Raw genomic sequence first — 22,657 nt, 5'->3', positions numbered from 1 at the left:
AGAGATATCCACTTGCTGCCCAACCCCCCATGACATGGAAAAGTTCAGTGAACAGGTTTACTTCTCTCGAGGCTTCAATCCTCTCCCTCCATGCACAAGAAATGACCCAGCCCCTCTGAACCACATCTTAGGTTTACTGTCCCATTATTTGAAATGATCCAGATTTTCTGGGATGGCCTTAATCGTAAATAACCAATTAAATCATTTTTTATAATAGAGGCTTTATATTTGCACTGAATTTATCTTTCCTTTCAGCTATAAGGTCATTCTTTTCAATAAAGATAATTTATTAAATGTACGAGGGAAAAATAAATGTACAGGGAAACAGGGCTGAATTTTAATACTCCATGAGATTTCTCACTTATGTAAATTAATAAATTAGGGCAATAACCTTCCCTATACCACATGACCTAGTTGTGATTCGGAAAATATGAGTCCATTTCTGTCCCCATGTGCATAAGAAGTGATTGAATACATAAGCTGCATGCACTCTCTCATCCTTCTGATCCTGCTTTCTCCTCAGCCAGCAGTAGAATCTGGAATCATGGTTCCTGGAATCAAACACAGACTTTGAGTGCAGAGGTTCAAGCTTGAGCTCAAATTGACTCAGGTGTGCTGAGCTGTATGACCTCAGGACCTCTGCACTTGCTATTCTCTTGGCTTGGACACCCTTCCTACACCGAGCTCCTTTTCAGCTAAAATGTGAACTCATCAGAAAGGTCTGGCTAGCCACCCACACATGGCCTCCACTCCCACAGCAGCCCACTGTAATACTTTTATAATGAATTCAGCATATTTTGTTTGCTTTTGCATTTTCTGGCCTTTGAAGGCAAGGACTTGGGACTTACATAAGCTCTTAAGATGGAAGATGTGTGGCGACGCTGGCCAACCACCTCCGTACATGGGGCCTCAGAATTCTCATCCGTAAAACGGGAGGATAACACCCAGCTCTGAGGTCTGTTTGAGGATGACACCCATGGTCCTTTGTGCCCTTGCCCCCAGAGGGCAGCCTGGTAAAGAGATGTAAGCCAGGACCTGGCTGGGATTACAGGGGCTGGAATTAAAGCCATGTCTCAGCTTGTTTGTGAGCCTTCTACAACCCCCTGCTCCCCACCTCCCAAGAAAAGGATTGAGTGCCCTCCTACTTGCCCTCCAAGATCTCTCCCCATTTCCTCTTTCCCCCTTCCCCACCCATCCTAGCCAGCCTTTTCAGGGTTGGAAGGGTTTCCAGGGAAGGGTCTGAGGCATTAAGCCCTAAGAGGTCAGCATGCGTTATTAGTAAATTACAGAGGCTTCAAGAATAGCTCTGGTTTCTTCCTGTCCCTGCATCCAGAGTTCCCAAGTCACTCAGAGCAAGACATTTGCAAATGGTGGAGATGGACACAGCTTTCAAGGCCAAATCCCTGCATTTCCTGTCTCCTGTGCTTTTTCCTTTCACCTTCCTTGGGTTCCTTTTCCTGCACCTTCTCCAGTGACCCCCCAGTCTGGACCAGGCCCCACGTGCCTGGCCACAGCTCCTGAGTCTCCCTTACCAAGCCCTATTCTCTGAGATTTGCTGATGCACAGCCTAGAGCCTTTCTTGAGAGCACAGCCTGCCCCCAACACACACACACATCTACTTTGCGATGTGGGACATGCTCCTGCACCCCTCCATCCATAATATTTATGAAATAATAGTTTCAATTCATTCATTTATTCAATGCATATCCACCAAATACTTACCATGTAACAGCAACTCTTTTAAGTTTTTGAGATACATTAGTGAACCAAACAGATGAAATTCCTTGCTCTCATGGAGCTTACATTCTAGTGGAGAAGAGGGATCAGAAAACACAATGAAGAAAGTACATAACAACTATTAAGTACTAAGGAGAAAAGTTCATCAAGGAAAGTGGGTAGGGAGCATGTGTTGGGGGGTTCACTCTGCAAAAACCATTTCTTTGAATTCTCACAACCATGTTTCAGGTGAGAAGCCTGAGATCTAGGGAGGCTAAGTGACTTGCCCAAGGTCATACAGCTTGGAAAGCAGTGAAGTCAGAATTTGAATCCAGGTCAAATCGATGCTATCTTTAAAACGTAATTCCTGACGGGGTGTTGTTATATGCCCTGAAATCAGTGTGGTAAATACAGTTGCCTTTTCTTTCTGGGATCATTCATTTTGCTAATAAAAGAAAGGAACAGAAAGAGGTCTAAGTACACAATATGTTACAGCTTTTATTGAGGAATGCAATAAACATACATAGCACTTTTACTGAATCATTTTAATGGCCTGCGGGGAGAATTTTAGAAAAGCGTCTCAGTCGGCTGAATGGTGAGCTGAGGGGAAAAACTGACCCAGCACAACCCCCTCATCTTCCAGATGAGGTCACTGCGGTTCTGCAAGGTGACTCGAGGTCGTTCACCAAGGCGCTCACCAAGCCGAACCGGCCTCCCCAGATTTCCTAGTCTTTGCGGCTTTAACCCTCCCCGGGACAGGGCGGCTCCAGAGGGGTGGCTCCCCGGAGGGCCGCCAGGGGGCGACAGACTGCAGCCGACCCGGGGGAGCCCGGGGACCCGCTCCCTGGGCGTGACGTCACCCGGCGGTCCCCGCAGGCAGGTGGAAAGCCCGAGGAGGGAGACCTTTGCTGGAGGAAGAAGCGGCAGGAGGAAGGACCTCAGGGCTAGGAAATCTGCCTGTCCCGCCCCCCCCCCGATTTCAGGCGAGCCCCCACCCGTATCGTCTCCCCACTCTTGCCGCCGGGACGGCTCTGAAACAAAAGCCTGACTTTGTCGCCACCCATGAAGCTCTTTAACGACACCCATATGGCTTCCAGAAAAAAAGCTGAACACAGACCCGCATGATCTCGCGCCTGCCTACCGCCAGGCCAACATCCCCGGGAGCCCTGTGGATATGTTTTCGATTCTCTAAATGCACCTTACTCGTTCGACCCTGCGAGCCCTGAAACGTCTGGTTCCCTCCACCCGAAACATCTTTTCCCACCAGGTTTACCCGGAGGAGTCCGTCCGTCTCGCAGCTAAATGTCCCCTCTGTGAAACCTGCCCTTTCAAGAGCCCCCCCACACACACACACACACACCTCATTTGCAGTCGGGAGCAACCTCCTGACTTGCCACCACCCGTGGGCTTCCCCCACCTCTGTAATAAATATCCAGCCTGGCCTTTCTCCTCCAGCACCCATCCCTGAGCAAAGCAATCGCAAAATGAACGCAGACAGCACAGGATTTAGGCTCCGCTCCTTGTGTGACCTCAGACACACCATCTGGCTCATGGGTTGGTTGTGGGGACAGAATGCATTCATGTATAAAAGTGCTTAGAACAGGGGCATCTGCTTTTGGCTGTGCATTTGCCCCAGGTTGTGATCCTGGGGTCCCAGAATCGAGTCCTGCATCGGGCTTCCCACAGGGAGCCTGTTTCTCCCTCAGCCTATGTCTCTGCCTCTTTCTCTGCATCTCTCATGAATAAATAAATAAAATCTTTTTTAAAAAAAAAAGTGCTTAGAACAATGCCTGCAACACTGTAAGCACTCGACAAACTTTGACTTGTCGCTTTCGCCACGGCCAATGTACGTCATGGCCCCTTTAAGGGACCCTCCCACTTTTCCAGTCTAAGCGGAAGTGTCCCCTCAGAGTTCCGGAAGTGACCTCAGAGCCCCTCAGAAACATGGCCGCGGAGGGTTCTTCCGGAAGCAGTCACGGGGATCTTCGTGACGCACAACGAGCTACAGCGTCCCGTGGGGTTTCCATGGTGCCCCTCTCGGCCCCCAGTCCCTCCGCTTCCTCTCCCGCCTGAGCGCCGGGAACGGGAAGGCAGGGGTCGAGTCCCGCCCGCGACGTAGACACCACCTGGGGGGAGGAGTCGGGAGAGCGAGTGACCCTCTAGGCCAGCTCGTTCGCGTCTCTATGGTGCCGAGCGCTCCCGTGCGCCGCTCCCGCGCGTCTGGGCGGACGTTGCCCCTTTAATCGGCGGAGGGCGGTGCCGAGGAGGTCCCGCGAGAGCGGCGGGGGGCGGGGGGCGGTGCCGAGGCTTGGGGTCCCGTGGCGGATGGAGCCCGCGATGGAGCCGGAGACTCTGGAGGCGCGAATCAGTGAGTGTCCGGGAGGGGCGCGGGCCGGACCGGAACCGGAACCGGGGGCACGAGGCGGGCCCCTTCCCGGCGGGGGCGGGGTACGCGGCGCCCCCTCCCCACGCTCCGCCTCCGGCCCAGGAGAGGCGGCGCCCGGAGCCGGCTCCCTCCGACCCTGGGGTGGAGGAAGACCCCGCCGCCGCGCGGGCGCTCGGTGGGCGCGGGCACCGCCCACCCATCCGGTCCTTGGGCCGGAGGGAGCTGCGCCCGGAGCCCCCCGGACGGACACCGTCGTCCCCACGCCCCACAGGCCCAGCCTTCTCTGCTGAAGAGCGGACCCCCGAGTCGTTCCTCGGCCCGGGGTGGGGGGCAAGCCAGCAGCCCCTGGGCGGCCCCGCAGGGAGGGCCCTACTCCGAGGGCCGCAAGCCCTCCGCTGCCCGGCCCGGCCTGCGTGATTCCCTCCTCTGCGTTCCTTGAGCCCGCAGCGCCTTTCAGATTTGCTCGTTCCCTCGCCCAGGACTCTGGCCCATCAGATCCTCCAACTCTGGCCACACCGTGGGGATCCCTCGAGCCCCACAGGCTTGGGAGGGCCCCATCTGAGACTCCAGAGGTAGCGTCAAGCTCCCTCCCACTGCCCTCAGCCCAGCCCCTCAGGTTCATACCTCTGCCCGAGCGAGACTCCTTTCCCAGCCTTGGCTGACCTTCCTCCAAGGCCCCTGAACCCCTTCCCTGTGTCTCCTTAGGCACCGGCTCCTATTACTCAGGCTTCGGAGCCCCTACACTTTCTGCCTGGCCCCTAAGCCATATTGCTGACGGAGATACTGGCTCTCACAGCCTGCCTCCTGGACTCTCCCTGGGCTAGTGACAGCTCCTCCCGAGTCTCTTCTTCGGGCCACGTCTGTGCCAGGGCCTCAGGGAGCTCTCGGTCTACCTTCAGCTCGCTCCTTGGTCCCTGGCACGTCAGGGGCTGTGCGGGGTGATTTGCAGTCATGACCAGCCTTCTCTGAGCCAGTCTCGAGCAGAACCGAACCCTGAGGCTGGCCCAGGAACCAGAGCATTTGCAGGCATGTTTCAAAGTCAGTCTAGCCAGTGGAGGGGGAGGGCATGGAAAGGAGGCACGCGGTGGTCACCGAGACTGTGCCAGAACGCCACAAGTGTCCAGGTCCCCGCAGCAGCTTGGGGGGATGGGCAGGGCCCTGGCTAACAGATCTGACAACTGCAGGACAGGACTTGGACTGAGGGTGATACAGAGCAGTCTCGGGTTTAGCAATAGTCCGGGTTTTCCGAGAGTCCAGAGCCTGATCTGAGAAACAGGAGTCCGGACACCTGGGTTTGGCAGCAGGCTGGACTCTAATAGACTGAGGCTACGATTGCTCCCTCTTTTTCTTCCCCATTATCCCTTACCAAAATGATAAGCTCTTCTCTTGCAGTGGTTTGAGGGTAAAGAGTATCTTCTAGTAGGTAGATGATATCGTCACCGCTGTGGAGTGACAGGATAGAGTTGTGCTGCATTGTGAAAGACTTCTCTCTGCCCTCGCTGGGTGTTCTCCCTTGCTGCCTGCCTGCCGGGGAAAGTGCTCCCCCCAGGTAGAGGTAAGAGGGCTGGGGGCTGGGTGCTCAGGCCAGAGACATTGGTCAGCTCTCACTCTGAGCCCAACGCAGGGGAGAAAGTTGGTGTCTCATGATGCCACTGCTTCTTCCTCACTGGCTTCTGACTCAGGAGCAGTTTGTAGAACTAGCTTCTCTGTCCTCACTCAGACTCATGTGTCTGATACTTCTAAGGGACTTCCTGTTTTATTAGAGTCCCCCACCCAGATGTCATTGAGGATAGGATCTAGCCCCATTCTATCTTTCTAACTCCAGACTCGTGTTCCCCAGCCTCTGGCCGTGTTGGGGAACTAGGAGGCAGAGTAGATGGACACACTTTCCCTTGGTGGGGCAGGTGGCAGCGGGGTGGGGGGGGATGACAGCTATTCTTGGGTCCCTGGGTGTTCAGCAGGGGCTTCCTTTCCCCGAGGGACTAGAAGGCTATGCAGGGCTCCTGGAACAGATTTGTACCGAGAGAAAATGCTTCCTTCAGATCTCTGCTTAGCTCTACCTCCTCTGAGAGCTCTCCCAGAGAGAGCAGCACATCCCCCCCCGCCCCCAAACACTTTCCATACGTTCTCCTTGCTATGATTTTCTTCATGGTGCTTCACAACAGTGTACAGTGTTCTGTTTGTTTATCTGTCTGAGTGGTAGGTGTTTCTCTCGCTGGGCTGTGAGCTCTGGAAGGGCAGGGATTTTGTCTTGTTTACTTCTGTGACCCCAGCACTCAGAATATTTATTGACTAAATGTGAATTGAATAAATGGCTGCCAGGCACTGGAATCCCAGGGCTCTGGACCTCCCACCACAGCATAGAACCAAGGTGGGCAGGTGCCACATGTTGGGTCCCCAGCCTCCTGTCCACAGATCCCTCTCTATCCGACACCCTCCCCCATGCTGGGCGGTGTTGCCCGTTACACCCCCTGCTCAATGTCCGGCTTGGGTAGAACAGACCAGGATGGGGTGAAGCTTAGAGACAGGCTCTGGGGAAGTAGTGAAGATCTAGCTCTGGCTGTCACCATGGCCTCATCTTGCGTAAAGTATTTTGTCACCTAAATCAGTCCTCATTTCCCTCCAACTTTACAAATGGGGAAACAGAGGTTCAGGGAAGTCACGTGGGCTACTTCATTGTTTTTTAATCAGCATTGGGCATCAGGGAGATGATTGGCTTTGTTTATTACCCCCTTCTGTAAACCTGTGTCCTTTCCTGGCCACTACTCCTTCCTGGATTCAGACTTCTCCAGAACCTATGCCCACCTGCCCACAGCCAAGCCCTCCTTCAGTCATTTGTTTGCCAAGGGAAAATAGGCATGTGCCCAAGAGGCTGAGATGCAGTGCAACTGCAGGCTTGGGCCCTTGGATGAAGGTCAGAGCTGGGGGACACACAAGAGAGAGCTGATCCAGCAGTGCCACCCTGGGCAGGAGCCAGGGTTAGGGAAGACTTCGTGGAGGAGGTGATATCTGAGCTGCAGTCCTTATTACCAAGGTCCTTCGTGCTCTGCCCTTTGCTCAGTGATCTACATCTCTCCTCCTCACACACAGCCTTCATGCCATCCCAGCTTGGTTAACTAACTCCTGCTTGAGCATTGCCTCTTCCAGACAGCCTCCCTGGTCCTAGGCCCGACTGAAATCCCCTGCTCTGGCTCCTTCGCCCTTTGTCACATTGTATTGAGAACCTAGCTTTCCTTGGCCCACTTCCCAGCCAGCCACATGGCTCCTTGAGAGCAGAACTATGGCTTTTTTCTTTTTTTCCTTACTTCTGGATCTGAGTGTATAAATTCCATGAGAACTGTGAGGACACTTTCAGGAGCAGGCAGAAAGGTGTGCAGCTGTGGAGATGGGAACACTAGAGTGTGGCGAACCACCCCTGAGCACTGGCTCTAAAAGTAGCGCTATTCAGGGAGAGGCCACAAAGGGAAGCCAGTGGACAGGAGCTCATCTGTCCATTGATGCAGCTGAAGATCATCACTTGGGTCTTGAAGCTACTGGAACAGGATGTCAAAGGGAGTCTCTTTGTATGCTCAGTCCTGTCCCCTACTGACCAACCCCACTGCCAGAGGGAGTGGGAGAGGCAGGGATCCCTTCACCAGGCCACCATGGCCCTCTCTCCTCCTACAGATAGAGCCACAAATCCTCTAAACAAGGAGCTGAATTGGGCCAGCATCAACGGCTTCTGCGAACAGCTCAACGAGGACTTTGAGGGGTAGGTGGCCTCCTCTTTTGCTCACGTACTCAACAGAATCTACTGGGCACCTGCCTTGCACACTCCAGACCCTGGCCTTGGGCAGAGACATGAGTGGGCGGAGACTCAGCTTTCGTTCTAAATGTGCTTACAAATTAATGATGGTAGTGGGTACTCGGTGCTGCTCGGTGCCACCCTGTAAACCAGGCCTTACTGAACCCATTTTACAGGTGAATAAACTGAGGCCCAGGGGACTCAGGGGTTCCCCACAAAGAAAATGGTAGTCCTGGGCTGCATTAAGCCCAGGCCCGCCTACACCCCAGCCAGTGCTTTGTTGGGACATGCTCCTCAGCTGGGAGGAGGCCAGCAGGCCCTTGGCTCAAAGAGGAGCGAGAACCACCTGCATTAAAATTAGTGCTGTTCAAAAATGCACATTTGGGGCCTGGGTGCAGATAAGGACTAGAGTGGCAGGGAGCTTGGGGTGGCTTTGTTAGCAGGCTCCCCCAGGTGGTGCTGACGTTTGGGGACCGCAGCCAGGGTGCTCCACCTCCACTGCACTCCCACCAGTGCCGGTGCTCTGCTCCAGGAGGCCGTGCATAAAGTGCGCTGACCCCGCATCCAGCTGCTGGGGTGCGAACCCCGTCCCTCTGTCCGCTGAGTCAGCCGGGCATGCCTCCAGGTCTTCTGCTGTAAAGGGGAGGCGAGAGCGCTGCCAACCCTGTAGAGCTCCCCTGAAGGCTGGGCAGGAAAATGCATATGAGGCTCCTCATACATCCTAAGCACTGTCACTAGTGATGGGTCTTTTATGATCTAGTGGCGACATTGCCATCTTTGATTTTGCTCAGCAGAATGTCCTGTGTCCCCTCAAATTCCCAGGGAGCTGTCTGCCCATCCTTCATGGTACCTTGTCATGGTGTACTCCCAGACTGGGTCCTTCAAGGCTGGGGTCCCACTAGCAGTTCTCAGGAAAGCTGGCCGACGGGCCGAGCTCACGCGTTTCAATGGTCCCCAGCTCATATTCCTTGCTGGCCCTGCCCTGTCAGGCCACATCTCTGGCCCCAGATGATCAGAAAAGGAGCTGGGCCTTTGTATCTGCCCCACCAAAGCCACCAAGGGCTGCGATCCGAGTAGGGTGGTGTGGAGCCCTGGGGAGCCTTGGGCTCTGGCTGTTTGGGATCTGTGCTGTTCCTCTCACCTAGGCCTCCGCTTGCCACGCGGCTGTTGGCTCACAAGATCCAGTCACCGCAGGAGTGGGAGGCGATCCAAGCCCTGACGGTAAGAAGAGGGGAGAACGTGCCATCTGTCCCTTGACCACGTGGATACGACCCAGGGAGGCCAAGACTGAAGTCTTTTGGGGGTCCCATCAGGCTCTTCTTTCGAGCCCAAAGGAGTGGTGCCAGAATGACCTCAATCAGGAGTTTGGGCCAGCCCCTGGGGGCCCAGAGCCTCCCGTCCCAGCCCCTGCACCATTAGGCTTCTTGTGGGGAGGAAGCCCTCCAGGACTGTCTGGACTAGGTTCCCTGCTCCAGCTGGGTGTCAGATCTCCAGGAGGCCAGGGTGTCAGATCTCCAGGAGGCCAGTTACATACTGAATGAAGGCCCACCCCGGGCCCACTGAACCCAAGTTCCTTCAGGATCTGCTCCCGGGAACCTGCACATTTATAAAGCTCCCAGGTGCATTATGGAACCAGCTCAGCCCATCAGTGGTCTCCCGACCGAGACAGTACCGTCCTTCCCTTGGGGGTTCAAGTGTTGGCGCTGGGCTTGGGCCAGAACTTTTGAAGCGATGTCAGAAGAAGACTGGGGGATGCACGGTCTGTGGCCCCCAGGAAAGGGCCCCTTAGCAACTCACCATAGACCGAGGCTGACCTTAGGTGGCAGATAAGCAGGTTTTCTTTTCATAGTTATGTATTTGTTTTGATAGGGTTTTCTCAAACTTGCTAGTCCTATGAGTGCACAGATAAATAGGATAAGGCGAGGTGCATGGTGCCTATTGAAGTTTAAAAAACCTTTGCAGAAAAAGAATAGGGAATTCATTTACAAGTGGTGCTCAAATGTGGCCAGGCCATGGAGGGGCTCCCTCGGCGCTGCCAGTTAGACATTGCCAGCCCTCAAGGGCACCCACCCCACCTCAGAAGGTGGTGATCAGGCTCAGGGGCCTCTGACCCTCAGAATCCACTTGTCCTCAGGAGTCATTCCCCCCACCCTCCACCCTCTGAATGCCCATCCCTGGGCTTCCAGGCCCTGGCCAAGGTGTGGGAGGAGAGACTGTCTCTTCTGACCCCTCTCCTTGGGTTCCCCCCACACTAGGTGCTGGAAACATGTATGAAGAGCTGTGGCAAAAGGTTCCATGACGAGGTGGGCAAGTTCCGCTTTCTCAATGAGCTCATCAAGGTCGTGTCTCCCAAGGTGAGTGCTCCCAGCCCCAGTTTAGGCCTGTGCAATCATGGGGGGGGGGGTGTTGAAGGAGGACCCTGTGTGGGAGGCACCTGACTGCTGTCCTCCCAGAAACTCACATTGGGGTTCCCACATCTGCTGCTCAGGCTCCCGTTAGAACTCTGGCACAAACACAGAGCCTTCCTTGAGGTCATTCACAGCTGAGTCTGGGATGGTGGGAGGTCCAGGAGGAGGGCTTCCAGGTCACCAGGTAGCTGGCTGCTCTGGAACTGCTCAAGGATGGGGCGGCTCAGGCTTAGTGAGGAATGAGCACAGGGCATGCACGCAGCTGCTGATCAGCCTCCCCAGTAGGCCACTCTGTCTCTGATGTCTCCCCACGCTCCTAGGGTTCTAGTGTAGGGTCTCCCTGTCCCCACCTCACAAGAGTAGCCTCCATGAGACCTTGGATGCTGAGGCCCCAAACCTGAATGGCTGAGCCCCCTGATGGGTCAAGCCCTAGCCTTGGCCTTGGGTGGGGGGTGAGGGGGTCCTCCCGTAGGGCATGCACGTGCTTTTTCTTTTTTAAGATTTTATTTATTCATTCATGAGATACACAGAGACACAGGCAGAGGGAGAAGCAGGCTCCCTGCAGGGAGCTCGATGCGGGACTCAATCCCAGGACCCCGGGATCATGCCCTGAGCCAAAGGCAGACGCTCAACCACTGAGCCACCCAGGCATCCCTAGCATGCACATGCTTATTGCCCCTTGGGTGAGAGCCCACCCCCTTTGTCCCTCCTTCATTCATACCCCTCTCTTGACCAGTAGCAGCTGAATGTTCCAGCCGGCCCCCCATTCTCTTCCCAGGAGGTGACTGGTGTGAGAGCCAGTTGCCTCAGCCTAGTCTGCTGCTAAGAGACTGTGAGTGGGACCCAGGGCCAAGCAATTCCACACCTGCCCCTACCCTGGCCAGCCCCAAGCCAGGTGGCTCCTCCTTCCTGAGGTCACTGAGTTAAGCCAGAGTTGAGCTGGCTGAAAGCAGGTGCTAGGCTCTGCACCTTCCCCGTGTCAGCTCTGCATCCTCACCATGGTGTCACTGCTATCATCCCTACTTAACAGGTGGGGCCAACAGACCTTCAGGGCTGGCACAGCTAGTGAGCAGCAGAGCTAGGAGGTGAGCTCAGTCTGCACCAGTCCAGCCAGGTGGGACGTGAGGGCCCCGCAAGCTGAGATTTCCCTGGAGCCCTGGGGAGCAGCCAGGTTGGGGCAGGGGCTGGGCTGCAGTGAGTGGGGCCAGACAACTGCAAAAGCCTCCTCTCCCCTTGGTGTCTGAAGTACCTGGGCTCACGGACATCAGAGAAGGTGAAGAACAAGATCCTGGAGCTCCTCTACAGCTGGACGGTCGGCCTGCCTGAGGAGGTGAAAATCGCAGAGGCCTACCAGATGCTGAAGAAGCAGGGTGAGGCACCAGATGGTGGGGTGTGAGCAGTGCCTCCTCCCTGAGCTGGGGCTTTTGGCCACTTCAGGGGCAGCTTCTGGCAACGTGGTCATGGAACTGCCCTTTAACTTTCCGAGAACCTATAGCGAGGGGGGCCTGTTTATGGGCTCCACAGAGTGGCCTTAAAATACGGGTGCCTAAACTCCACCACTCAGTTTGGCATCTTAGTTCAGGAGCTGACTCTGGCCCACCAGAGTCCAAAGCCAGTATGCTGGAGAAGGGCTGTCCCCAAGCCTCCATCCTACCCTCGCCTGCCTCCCGCCCCTTCCCATCCCACCCCTGGCCCTAGGTCCTGTTGACAGTCTTCTCACCACTGTCTGCTCCAGGGATTGTGAAGTCCGACCCCAAACTTCCAGATGATGCCACCTTTCCCCTTCCTCCTCCACGACCCAAGAATGTGATCTTTGAGGACGAGGAGAAATCCAAGGTGAGGTTCCAGGGAGGGGTAGGAGGGGTAGACGAGGAGCTTCGGGGCCCACTTGGTCTGAATTCCAGGCCCTGGCTGCCCTGACCTGAAACAGAGGCTCACGCGGGGCACAGTCACCGTAGTGGGTGACAGGCACAGTTTATAAAGCACTTCTGTGTACTGAGTACTTCTCATCCAGAACCCCTGCATTTAGTAAGCGCAGGAGCATGTTTGGTATCCCTGGGATTACTTTGAGGGCATTGAGCAGCAGTTTTGTCTTTGATCCTTTCAATGGTAATTTCATGAACTTTGTGTTGAAGAAGCTTGTGCTCATGGGCAAGAAATTAAACAGCACAGAGGAGCTAAGATACAAAATAAAAGGTCCTGTCTACCTAGTCCCAGCCCCAGAGGGTAAGCGCTATTGAGTTTCTGGTACATGCTTTCTGTACCTTTCTGGTACACCCAGAAAGATCCTCTCGTGATAGTCATATAACATTTTGTACCATTTGTTGAGAACTTCTTTGGGGAGTATTCATGTGCAGTGTTTCAGGCGTCCTATGGCCACCTCCATCAAGTGTCGGTAGAGTCTCACCATTTCTCAAAGAGCTTAATACACGCCCTGTGTCCCCCCAGTGAGGAAATGGGGAGCCAGGATATGACCCCAGGCCCAGTCCTGGTGTCACAGCTGTGCCCCTCCATCCCTGCAGATGCTGGCCCGCTTACTGAAGAGCTCCCACCCCGAGGACCTTCGAGCAGCCAACAAACTCATCAAGGAGATGGTGCAAGAGGTGATGGCCAAGCCCGTGGTGCAGGGAGGAGGCAAAGTGGGGATCTGAGCTGGGCCACCGAGGTGGGGTTGTGTGTGTGCATATGAGGAATCCTGCAGTGACCCAGGTAAAGGGCCTTCTGTGAGGCCAGCTCCCTCTTCCACGAGAAACAGAAATCAGTTAGGCATCGTCCATTATATTTAAGGGACTCACATATGTGTATGTCTTGCATGGAAAGAGAAGAGTATGTGTTTAACTTCTAAGCAAGCATATGGATGTTGTGGGCACACGCTGAAACTTCTTTTATTGATGGAGGCAGGCCATCAAAGCCTACAGTCTGGAGACACTCAGGGCAGAAGTCCCAGGCTGTACTCAGGACAAGCTGGGTGTGCCTTGACAGTGTAGAGGAAGTCCGGGTGGCCCCTCTCAAGGAGGGTGACTATGCTAGAGGGCACAGCACAAGCCCACCTTTTGTCCCACCCGGGAGGAATGTGCATAGTAAGCATGGCGGGCATGGGATGGGAGGGTCTCTGTCCTAGTGTTGAGTTGTGCTCAGTGACCACGAAGGCTCCCTTTGGCTCTCAAGTGCAGGCACCTCCTTTCAAGGGTCAAACACAAGGAGAGCTAGGGTCATGTAAAACCACAGGCGTGGGTATGTAGCTCTGGTCCTCCAGAACCACCCAGCCCAGATTCCCAAGCCACCCTGGAGATTGTGTCTGAGGGCTTTGGAGGTTCTGACTGGCTCCTGCAGAGGCCTGGGCCCAGGGGGCATCAGGACAGAAGAGGAGAGGAAGTGAGCACGTGGTTGGCAGAGGGCTTCTTGGACTTAAATGCCCTGTGCTGGGCACGAGCACTCTGGGGGGGGTCACACCAAGCCAGTGGAAACTAGAGTGCTGTGGACAGTGCCTGGCTCAGAGCAGGCATGACCTGGGCTCTCCCGGGCTGCTGCCTCCCCAGGACCAGAAGCGGATGGAGAAGATCTCAAAGCGGGTGAGTGCCATTGAGGAGGTAAACAACAACGTGAAGCTGCTGACAGAGATGGTGATGAGCCACAGCCAGGGCGGAGCCTCAGCCCGCAGCAGCGAGGACCTCATGAAGGTATGGGTACTGGTCCAGGTTCAGTCTGGGTTCACCGGCCTCCTCTGCCCAGCCCCCACCCTCACCTGGCCCCCACCGGCCTGACCCTCCCACCCTGCTGCCCCCAGGAGCTGTACCAGCGCTGTGAGCGGATGCGGCCGACACTCTTCCGACTGGCCAGTGACACTGAGGACAACGATGAGGCCTTAGGTGAGCCCCCAGCAGAGTCACCTAAGACTTTTCCTCCGCTGCCTCTCTCAGGCCTTGCTAAGTATCTGCAGTTGACAGGAGCTGCCACCAGGGGGCCCCCCTTCTCCAGGACCTCGGATTCCTCCTCATTGAGGAAGCAGAGAGCAGGAGCAGATGTGGTTATGAGATGCTATGGGCCAAGCCCCTGCTTGGGCAGTTCATTTACTGCCCACAAGCTGAACAAGCTGAAATGGGGAGAAGGAACTTGCCCAGACCAAGAGCATAACAGTGACAGAGCCAGGGTAGGCCAGGGGCTCTCGCCAGACACTGCCTCCTGGTAGGTAAGGGCTGGAAACTGAGGACAAGTCCCGCAGGCTTGAGCAGTCCGGAGCGGGGCCCTGTGACCCCTGCCAGGGCCACATTATCAGGTTCTTGTCCTTATTCTCTGGCATCCAGGGTCTCTGGGCAGCAATCTGGGTGCCATCTCAGCACCTGATACAGTGGAAGCTCACTGAGTGCCTTCTGTGTGCCAGGAACCTAGTCCCTGCCCAAGAGACTTGCTTGCTGCCCAGACCCCTCTAAGCCCCAGCCCCTGAGGGGGTGGTGTTGGTAAGGGCCTAGTTTGTGCCCGGCACTGTTCTAGTCCCTGGGGATATGATTCCTCAGTGGGGCATGCAGCCTATGGAGAGGAGACCGACAATAAGCAAGGACGTGAGCAGTGATGGTTTTCCAGGTGGTGGTCAAGTGGAGACACTGGACAAGAGGAGGTGGCAGGGGGCCTGAGTAGAGCAAACGGGATGCCCCCGCCCCACCCCCTCACCCGAGGGCTGGGATGGATGCAGGTGTTCATCTCCCCCCAAAGGCCCCCACCTTCCCTCAGCCTAGTCTCTCCTCTCTTGCCTGTTCCAGCCGAGATCCTGCAGGCCAACGACAACCTCACCCAGGTGATCAACCTGTACAAGCAGCTGGTGAGGGGTGAGGAGGTCAATGGTGATGCTGCAGCCAGCTCCATCCCTGGTGAGCATCTGGCAGGGGAGCTGGGGAGGGCCCTACCAGGCTGGTGGAGCGCTGGTTCCAGAGCTGGGGGCTGTGACTGCCAGGGTGACCCTGGCCCCTTAAATAGGGAAGGCCCCTAAGGAGAGAGCTGGGGGGGAAGTCTGGGCCAAGGCTGCAGCTGTGGGGGAGGAAGTCTGGACATGAGGAGGAGGGAGAGGGAGCCAGGGTTTGGCAAGGACGGGCAGAAGAAGGAAGGCCTTTCTTTCATTTGATAGATCTGGCACCTGTCATGTGGGGCTGGAAGGCACCCTCCAGGCTTGGTTTACTTATCAGAAGGTGGGAGGGAGGGTTTAGCACACAGATGTTGTAGGCTCGGCTCCAGTCAGAGTGAAGTGACAGCCATGGGGGCCCACAGAGGTTAGAAGGGACCCTGTTGGGGGGCTGCAGGGGCAGGGGTTACACAGAAGCAGCCGAATTTAACTGACATCTCAAAGGATGGGGGGCAGCTGGCCAAGTAGAGAGAAGGAGAAAATAGGTTCTGGACAGAAGGAACACCGTGTGCTAGACAAAGGGCCTGGTGTCAGATTTGGGGGCCAGGACAGTATGGCCAAGGAGGGCAAAGGAAGCAGGAGGGCTGTGGGGGGTGGGGGACAGCTTCCTGCCCCCCAGGTCCCCCCCCGCCCCAGCACCTTGGCCTCCAACAGCCTGACTGTCCTCCACCCAGGGCGTGCCTGACTCTCCTTTCCCCTCAGGGAGCACCTCGGCCCTGCTGGACCTCTCCGGCCTGGATCTCCCTCCTACGGGCACCACCTACCCAGGCGTGCCCACCCGCCCTGCTGACCCAGCCAGCTCCGAGCAGCCTAGCACCTCAGTTTCCCTGCTTGATGATGAGCTCATGTCTCTGGGTGAGGAAGGGCTGGGGCCCAGAGGAGGGTGGGCTGGCTGCAGGTGGAGGGGATGCCCACAGTACGTGAGGCATCCTGCATCCGGTGGGTCCTGTGGGGTTAGGCCCATTTCACAGCTGAGGAGGCTGAGGCTCAGGAATGTTAAGGAGTTCTTACTGGGTCACTAGCCAAAGGGTGAGACTGGCCAGCCTCTAAAGCGAGCTCTGGTGAGCCGCCCATACCTAGGCTCCAGTGGCCTGTGGGGAAATGGTGGGACTTCCCCACAGCAGGTTAGAGCCAAGAATTGGGAGCCTCCCAGCAGAGAGCTGTGGTTTTCCCACCCATCTAGAGGGAGAGAGGCATGGGACACCTGGGTGGCTCAGCAGTTGAGCATCTGCCTTAGGCTCAGAGTGTGACCCTGGGGTCGGGGGAGAGTCCCTGTGAGGAGCCTGCTTCTCCATCTTTCTGTGTCTCTGTCTCTCTCTCTGCGTCTCTCATGAATACATACATACATACATACATACATACATAAATCTTTAAAAAAAGAGGGAGAGAGGCACAGGGACAGAGCCATGGCCCTGCAGTACCGGAAGCTCCGGGGAAGCTGCTGCCAGAGCCCCAAGCACTCCATGTCCCAGGCCGGTCCTGGACTATGGGCCAGCGGCAGGGCTCAAGAGCCCACGGGGACCAGGCACATGCCTGGGGAAGATGCAGGGGGCAGCCAGCTGGCCAGACAGTTGTTAGGAGTCCAGCTTTCTGATGCAGCAGCCCCCTCTGAGGCTTTAGAAGCAGGAGATCATGGTGGTGGCCTCTCCGTCTCAGCCCTGAAGTTATTAAAAAAGAAATAAAAAGAGCTTGAGCTCTGTCAGAGGAACCTCAAAGGTTTAGTTGCGGGAACTGACTTCAATGCCAAGAGTCAGTGTGTTCTCTCGAGCCAATTCTGAGGTAAAAACCAAACCTAATGGACCGGAAGAAGCACTCATCAGCCAGGGTCCTGGGCAGGTGGCTTCCCTAACCACGGCTACCAGACTGTCGTATCACAGACCACCACTCTCCACCCACCACAGGAGCGGATGCCACCAACATCCCTGCTGTACAGATGCAGAACCAAGGCTCAGGCAGGTGGGGGTGTGCCTTGCCAAAGGGGGCAAGCAGGTTAGGACGAGGCACTCAATCCTGAGTCTCTCTCTGAACCTTTCTGTGGCTCTGACTCAGCTAATCAGCCAGGAAAGGGACACAAGAGCTTGGACAGTGGACCAGGACGGGGCTCCTGTCTAGGCCCAGCAGCTGGCACCCTACCTAAAAGGGTCTGGCCACAGGGTGTCTGTGGGTCTGCTTCTGCCTCCCATCCACCTGCCCCCTCTTCATTCTGAGCTACAGAAAGGGACAGGATGGTCCAGTGACAGAGCACCCCCCCCCCCGCCCCCGGCTCATCTGCCCCAGCAGAGCATGTGCCAGGCAACAACTACCCACCTGGGGCAAAGCCACCTTTTTAGGAGAAGTGAGGTGTGCTTCGTACTTCCTGTCCCTGGGCCGCTGCCGCAGAGCCCTGAGCCTCCAGCTCCCATTGGTTTCTACTCAGAAGCAGAGAAAATGTGGGAACAGGAACCAGAAGTGCCAGGGCAGCACCCGCCCAGCTCTGGGGGAATAGAGGAAGCCTGGGGACCACAGAGGGGGCCTGTCCTAAACGGTTCTTCGCCGCAGGAAGGGTGAAGGAGGGGGCAGGGTAAGCAATGCAGACTTCCCGTCTGCTGAGGAGGGTGCCCCGCACGGTGCAGGCACTTCCTCTCGTTGCTCTAGTGTACCGCAGTCCCCTCGTACAGACGGCTGCTGGCTCAGTTTTACAGACGAGGCACAAGGAGGTTGTCACCAGCCTGAGGTTACACAGCCAAGTGGCAGAGCCGTGTTTGAACTCCAGGAATGAGGCCCTGCTCCAGCCGGGCCCAGATGCCGCCACTTGCCAGGTGTGTGGCCTGGGGCAGGTTACTGCACCGCCCTTGGGGTGAACAGGGTAGTTTGAGGATTCAGTGAGTCCCACGGCTGAGGAGCCTGACACGTCAGGGGTGTGTGGGAAACCTTAGCAGCCACCCCCGTGTCATCCCTGCTCTCAGGGTGCTGTGCCCAGAGAGGAGACCCAGCCATCTGGGCTGCCCGTGCCTTGCCTTTGCGGCACTTCAGGCTGCAGGTCACTTCTTCAGGATTTGCTAGAAACAGGATAACTTGTCTTCTCTAGGTAAAACCTGTGGTGAACTTGGTCTCGAGTGTACCTCAGGGCGGGCAGAGGTCAGACTGGTTGGTGACCTGGACTGCCTTCTGCTTATCGGCAGGCCAGTAAGCAGAGCCATCCACAGGGCCCCCATCTCTCCTTGGTCCCAGCCAGCCCACCCTGTGGGCACGGGCCAGGGCAGAGAAGGCCTCAGGAGTCTGCCCCAGCTCACGCCTGCCACTGTGCACATGCGGGCACTGCAGCCCAGCCAACCTGGCTGTTCAGTCTGGGGCACCGCCTGTGCTCTGATGTCCAGAGGCCACTGTTGAGTGGGCACAGTGCCACCCCCTGTCCATGGATCCTCACCTGGTGTCTCCCACTGAATCCTACCTCTCCACCCACTCGGGGCTCCCAGCTGCCCATTGTCTCTGAAGACAAAAGTCCTGATGTCTAGTGATGGAGGTGGCTTCAGAGTGGCAGGAGAGGAACACCAGTGGGTGCAGGGAATGGGCCTTCAGGATCTTTGGTTTCTGCTTCTGCTCTGCTGCTCGTTCCCTCTAAAAGTGGGATTTCCCCGTTGAACTAAGCCTCTCGAGGGGATGTAGAGGGAGGGCAGGAGCCAGTGACCCCCAAGCCAGCACACAGCCCCCAGCCCCTGTGTTTACTCTCAGGAATCCAGCTCCTTTATCTCTGTCTCACTTCCTCTCAGGCCTCAGCGACCCCACACCCCCTCCAGGCCCCAGCTTGGACGGTGCTGGATGGAACAACTTCCAGGTAGGAGGGCCAGGAACCCACCTGACCTGTCCCAGGGGGAGGGCAGCTGGGACAGGCAGCCTCCAGGAGGCAGTGAGGAGAGGGGACCCTGGGGCGGCAGGGGCCCTGGCGCTGAGGCACCTGTCCCCAAGTGGGGTCTGCGGTTGGGGGAAGGCAGGCATTCTCATCTCCACATGCTCTCCCTGCGAGTCTCCATGTTGGGTTGAGACGGGGTTCCCCGTTCTTTTTTGGGGGGTGACTTTAAGGACCCTGGAATGTGATGGTTTCTAGAGTAGAACCCCAGACCAGGCCAGCCCACAAGAGGGGAGTGGGCCAGCAAGAACGTCCTCTTCCGTGCTGCTTCCCCAGATGTCACCTGCAAGGAGGGGAAGGGGCTTCAGGGCAGCGCCAGGTGACTCTGCCCCTTTTCAGCATCGCCCTACCCATCTGCATGCTTTGTGTGCCCAACAGTCCTCCGATGGCGCAGAACCCCCAGCCCCGCCTCAGGTCCCCAGCACAGACAGCCAGCCCTCAGCGCAGACATCCCTGCCAGCAAGCAGTGGTCTGGATGACCTGGACCTCCTGGGGAAGACCCTCCTGCAGCAGTCACTGCCCCCGGAGTCCCAACAAGTGCGGTGGTGAGGGCACCCCCTGGCTGGAATGGGGTGGGAGTCCCTCCCTCCACTCCTCCCCACCTAGAGGACTGCTATGTGCTGAGCTCTGTGCTGGGCTTATGGGAGGCAACAGGGCCCGAGGCAGGTGCAGGGCCCGTTCCGTGGAACAGAGAGGTTATGAGAGAAAGGGGAACTGTACCCTATAGGGCAAGGGTGGCAGGTTGGGGAGCAAGAGCTGCCTATTCCAAGGGGAGGAGACCAAGGCCGGAGAGGCAGGGAGGCATCTCAGCTGATCATTGGGGACAGCCAGGAATCCCAGCCTGTCCTGTGACCCTGATCTCTCGGCCACCAAAGATTCACCCCCAATGCCACGTCCCCCAACAAGGGAGAAGCAGCAGCCTGCCCCCCGGCTCACACTCCGGGACCTGCAGAACAAGAGCAACTGCAGCTCGCCCAGCTCCAGTGCCGCTGGCCTCCTTCATACCGCATCTCCCGAGCCCCCTGGGCCTCCGCAGCAGCCGACTACGACTGAGCTCTCGCTGGCTACCATCACTGTGCCCCTGGAGTCCATCAAACCCAGTGAGTGGGCCAAGGGCGCAGGCAGCTACAGGCTGAACTGGGTCAGCACGCCATCCAGCAGCACCCCCTCACTGCCCTTTTGGGAGCTTTGGGTGAGACCCCTGCCCTTCCCAGGATTCCACTTTTTCATCCATCTCAGAGCGAAGGCAGAGTGCTCTATAGAGTCCAAGGTTCCATAGGCAGGAGGACTTCGTACGCTGGCTGCTGAGTGCTGCCTTCCCAGGAAGTCAGGGCGAGGACATAGAGGTTCCAGGTCTCTCCGAGATCATGAAACCAGACCAGGGTAAAGATGTAGGTCCAAGCCTGAGCCTCTCCTGCCCGGGAGCAAAAGGGAGGCCGCTCATAGCCCAGGCTGCGAGCAGACAGGTAAAGCCTGACTAGTCTTCTCGGCCTGTGACTGCCATCCTGTGACTGCCCTGTGACCAAGAGCATCACCCCCTCAGTGTCCCCAGGGAGTGGGTAGTGGTGCCCCTCTCTTACCAGTAGGGAGGATCCTGGACGGCAGAGTGACCGTACCAGGGTCACACGGGGAGAGCAGGACCCCAGCCCCAGCCAGGCCTTCATCCCAGCTCTCCAGGGAGCAGTGCTGGGGGAGCCACAGCGGTGACTCCGTCCATGGTGGCATCTTGCCTCCACCAACACGGTGGAAGTCTGCCTGCCCCACCTGGGGGCTGGTCTGTAACCCCTGGCCACACTACTGCCCAGGGTCAAGGCAGGGACCTGAGCATGTGGACTCGTTCACTTGTTCCCAGCAGAGCCGCGAGTGCCTGATGTGAGCTGGGTGGGGGGAGCTGGTTGGACGCCCATGGGCTTGGGCCTGGCACCACCCATCACCCTCTCCCCTTCCCTCTGCCAGGCAGCATCTTGCCAGTAACAGTGTATGACCAGCATGGCTTCCGGGTCCTCTTCCACTTTGCCCGAGACCCGCTGCCGGGGCGCTCCGACGTGCTGGTGGTGGTGGTTTCTATGCTGAGCACTGCCCCCCAGCCCATTCGCAACATCGTTTTCCAGTCAGCTGTCCCCAAGGTGACACAAGCCTGCCTCCCTCCTTTCCAGGCAGGGTGATCTGGGGCTGGACGGGAGTCAGCTGTCAGGGGGTGGGGGGAAGGGGGCAGGGTCCCCTGGGGATCAGGGGATAGAAGGGAACCAAGGGACAAGAGCTTCAGGACCCTCCAAGGAAGAGCTGGCAGGTGGACTGGGCCTGGTCCCTCAGGATGGGGACAGGAAGCCAGGGCTAGCTGGGCCCCGTCCTGCTCTCCTGTCTGCAGGTCATGAAAGTGAAGCTGCAGCCGCCTTCAGGCACGGAACTGCCAGCATTTAACCCCATCGTCCACCCCTCTGCCATCACCCAGGTCCTGCTCCTCGCCAACCCCCAGAAGGTGAGGGGCCAGGCCATGACAGCGCCCCGCTATGGGGTGGGGGCAGCCTCTTCTCTCCCTCTGACTCTCTGCCTTCACCCTCTCTGCCGCAGGAGAAGGTTCGTCTCCGCTACAAGCTTCTCTTCACCATGGGCGACCAGACCTACAACGAGATGGGGGACGTGGACCAGTTCCCCCCACCCGAGACCTGGGGGAGCCTCTAGAACAGGGAGGGGCTGGGGAGAGGAGGGGGCAGCAGGACTGGGCGCTGTCTGGCCTGGGTGGGAGGCCATGGTGGCCTAGGACGCCCTTTGTTCCCATGGCCATCCCCCCCTGGCCTGGTGCTTCTCTCCATACCCCTGTGGGCCCCTCCTTCCTTGCCCCCTCCCCTGCGGAGCTGAACCCAGCAGGAGGCTGGGCCTGGGTTTGCACTGCTGGGGACCTTTGCCACAGGGGGGAGCCTGGAGCAGGGGAACAGCTACCTGGCCCTGGAAGGACTTGGGGTCGTAGGGGAGAAGCAGGGCTGTCGGGCAGGGGCCAGGACCTCAGGCCCAGCCCCAACCCCAGCCTGGGGTGGGGTCGTCCCCACCTGTCTCTTATGCCTTATGGGAAGGCCCAGCCATAACTCGGGGGCCATGCTGGAGCAGGAACCAGCTCAGGCCTCCTCCATAGGAACCGGGTGACTGGGGGGGTGACGCCTGCACCCCCAGCTCTTTGCACTCTCTGGTGTGTGGTTTGACACTCTTTGCTTTTCTTTCTCGGTGGCCCTGTGGTCATCGTCTCAGGGGGCCCAGTTGGGGGAGCCCCACCTGTCCCCCACTCCTCGTGGGGGCTTCACTATACCCACCTGCCCCCTTTTGCCGTCAGGCCTCCTGAGGGACTGTGGGGGCTGTAACTGCCAGCCCAGAGGTAACGGCAGACCTAGGGCCCCAGCTGGGAGCTCCAGGGCCCCTGGCCAAGGGAGGTCCCTCATTGGAATCCTCGGGGCGTCTCCTTGGGCCCCTGGCCTCTGCCTCCTGTGGGTGGCCCCCCTCTGCCCATCCGTCTGTCTGTGGGCGGAGTGGGGTCTGTGTGTGAGTGAGAGCAGGAATATTTATGGAAATAAAACGTCCTTTTTCCTGGACC

The 22,657-nt window shown here is 57.4% G+C and overlaps 1 protein-coding gene across 3 annotated transcripts; it reads left to right on the top strand.

Annotated features, from left to right (window-relative positions):
* The first annotated feature begins 3,645 nt into the window (after positions 1-3,645).
* Positions 3,646-22,655, top strand: GGA1 (golgi associated, gamma adaptin ear containing, ARF binding protein 1). Of its 3 annotated transcripts, none has more exons than XM_072844049.1 (17): positions 3,646-4,084; positions 7,769-7,853; positions 9,032-9,107; positions 10,142-10,240; positions 11,541-11,664; positions 12,030-12,130; positions 12,817-12,897; positions 13,834-13,974; positions 14,082-14,163; positions 15,052-15,159; positions 15,891-16,043; positions 18,938-19,002; positions 19,453-19,619; positions 19,981-20,174; positions 21,031-21,200; positions 21,443-21,553; positions 21,646-22,655. In XM_072844049.1, exons 1-17 carry the CDS (start codon positions 4,042-4,044, stop codon positions 21,754-21,756), a joined length of 1,911 nt encoding a protein of 636 aa, XP_072700150.1. In that variant the 5' UTR covers positions 3,646-4,041; the 3' UTR covers positions 21,757-22,655. The 3 variants fall into 3 exon arrangements, with proteins under 3 accessions (XP_072700150.1, XP_072700151.1, XP_072700153.1); XM_072844050.1 differs by lacking the exon at positions 3,646-4,084 and adding an exon at positions 4,332-4,674; XM_072844052.1 differs by lacking the exon at positions 3,646-4,084 and adding an exon at positions 4,984-5,128.
* The last annotated feature ends 2 nt before the right edge of the window (positions 22,656-22,657 follow it).

This window comes from Canis lupus, chromosome 11 (assembly GCF_048164855.1).
Source record: "Canis lupus baileyi chromosome 11, mCanLup2.hap1, whole genome shotgun sequence".
In the NCBI taxonomy this organism is placed as follows: Eukaryota; Metazoa; Chordata; class Mammalia; order Carnivora; family Canidae; genus Canis; species Canis lupus.
Note: the sequence above shows the minus strand (reverse complement) of the source record. Positions and strands in the feature narration are given on the sequence as shown.

Excerpts from the sequence above, each read along its gene's own strand:
- GGA1 (XM_072844049.1), top strand. The coding sequence starts at position 4,042 with ATGGAGCCCGCGATGGAGCCGGAGACTCTGGAGGCGCGAATCA. Across the intron at positions 19,003-19,452 it reads CTGGATGGAACAACTTCCAG|TCCTCCGATGGCGCAGAACC; the intron begins GTAGGAGGGCCA and ends TGTGCCCAACAG. Across the intron at positions 21,554-21,645 it reads TCCTCGCCAACCCCCAGAAG|GAGAAGGTTCGTCTCCGCTA; the intron begins GTGAGGGGCCAG and ends TCTCTGCCGCAG.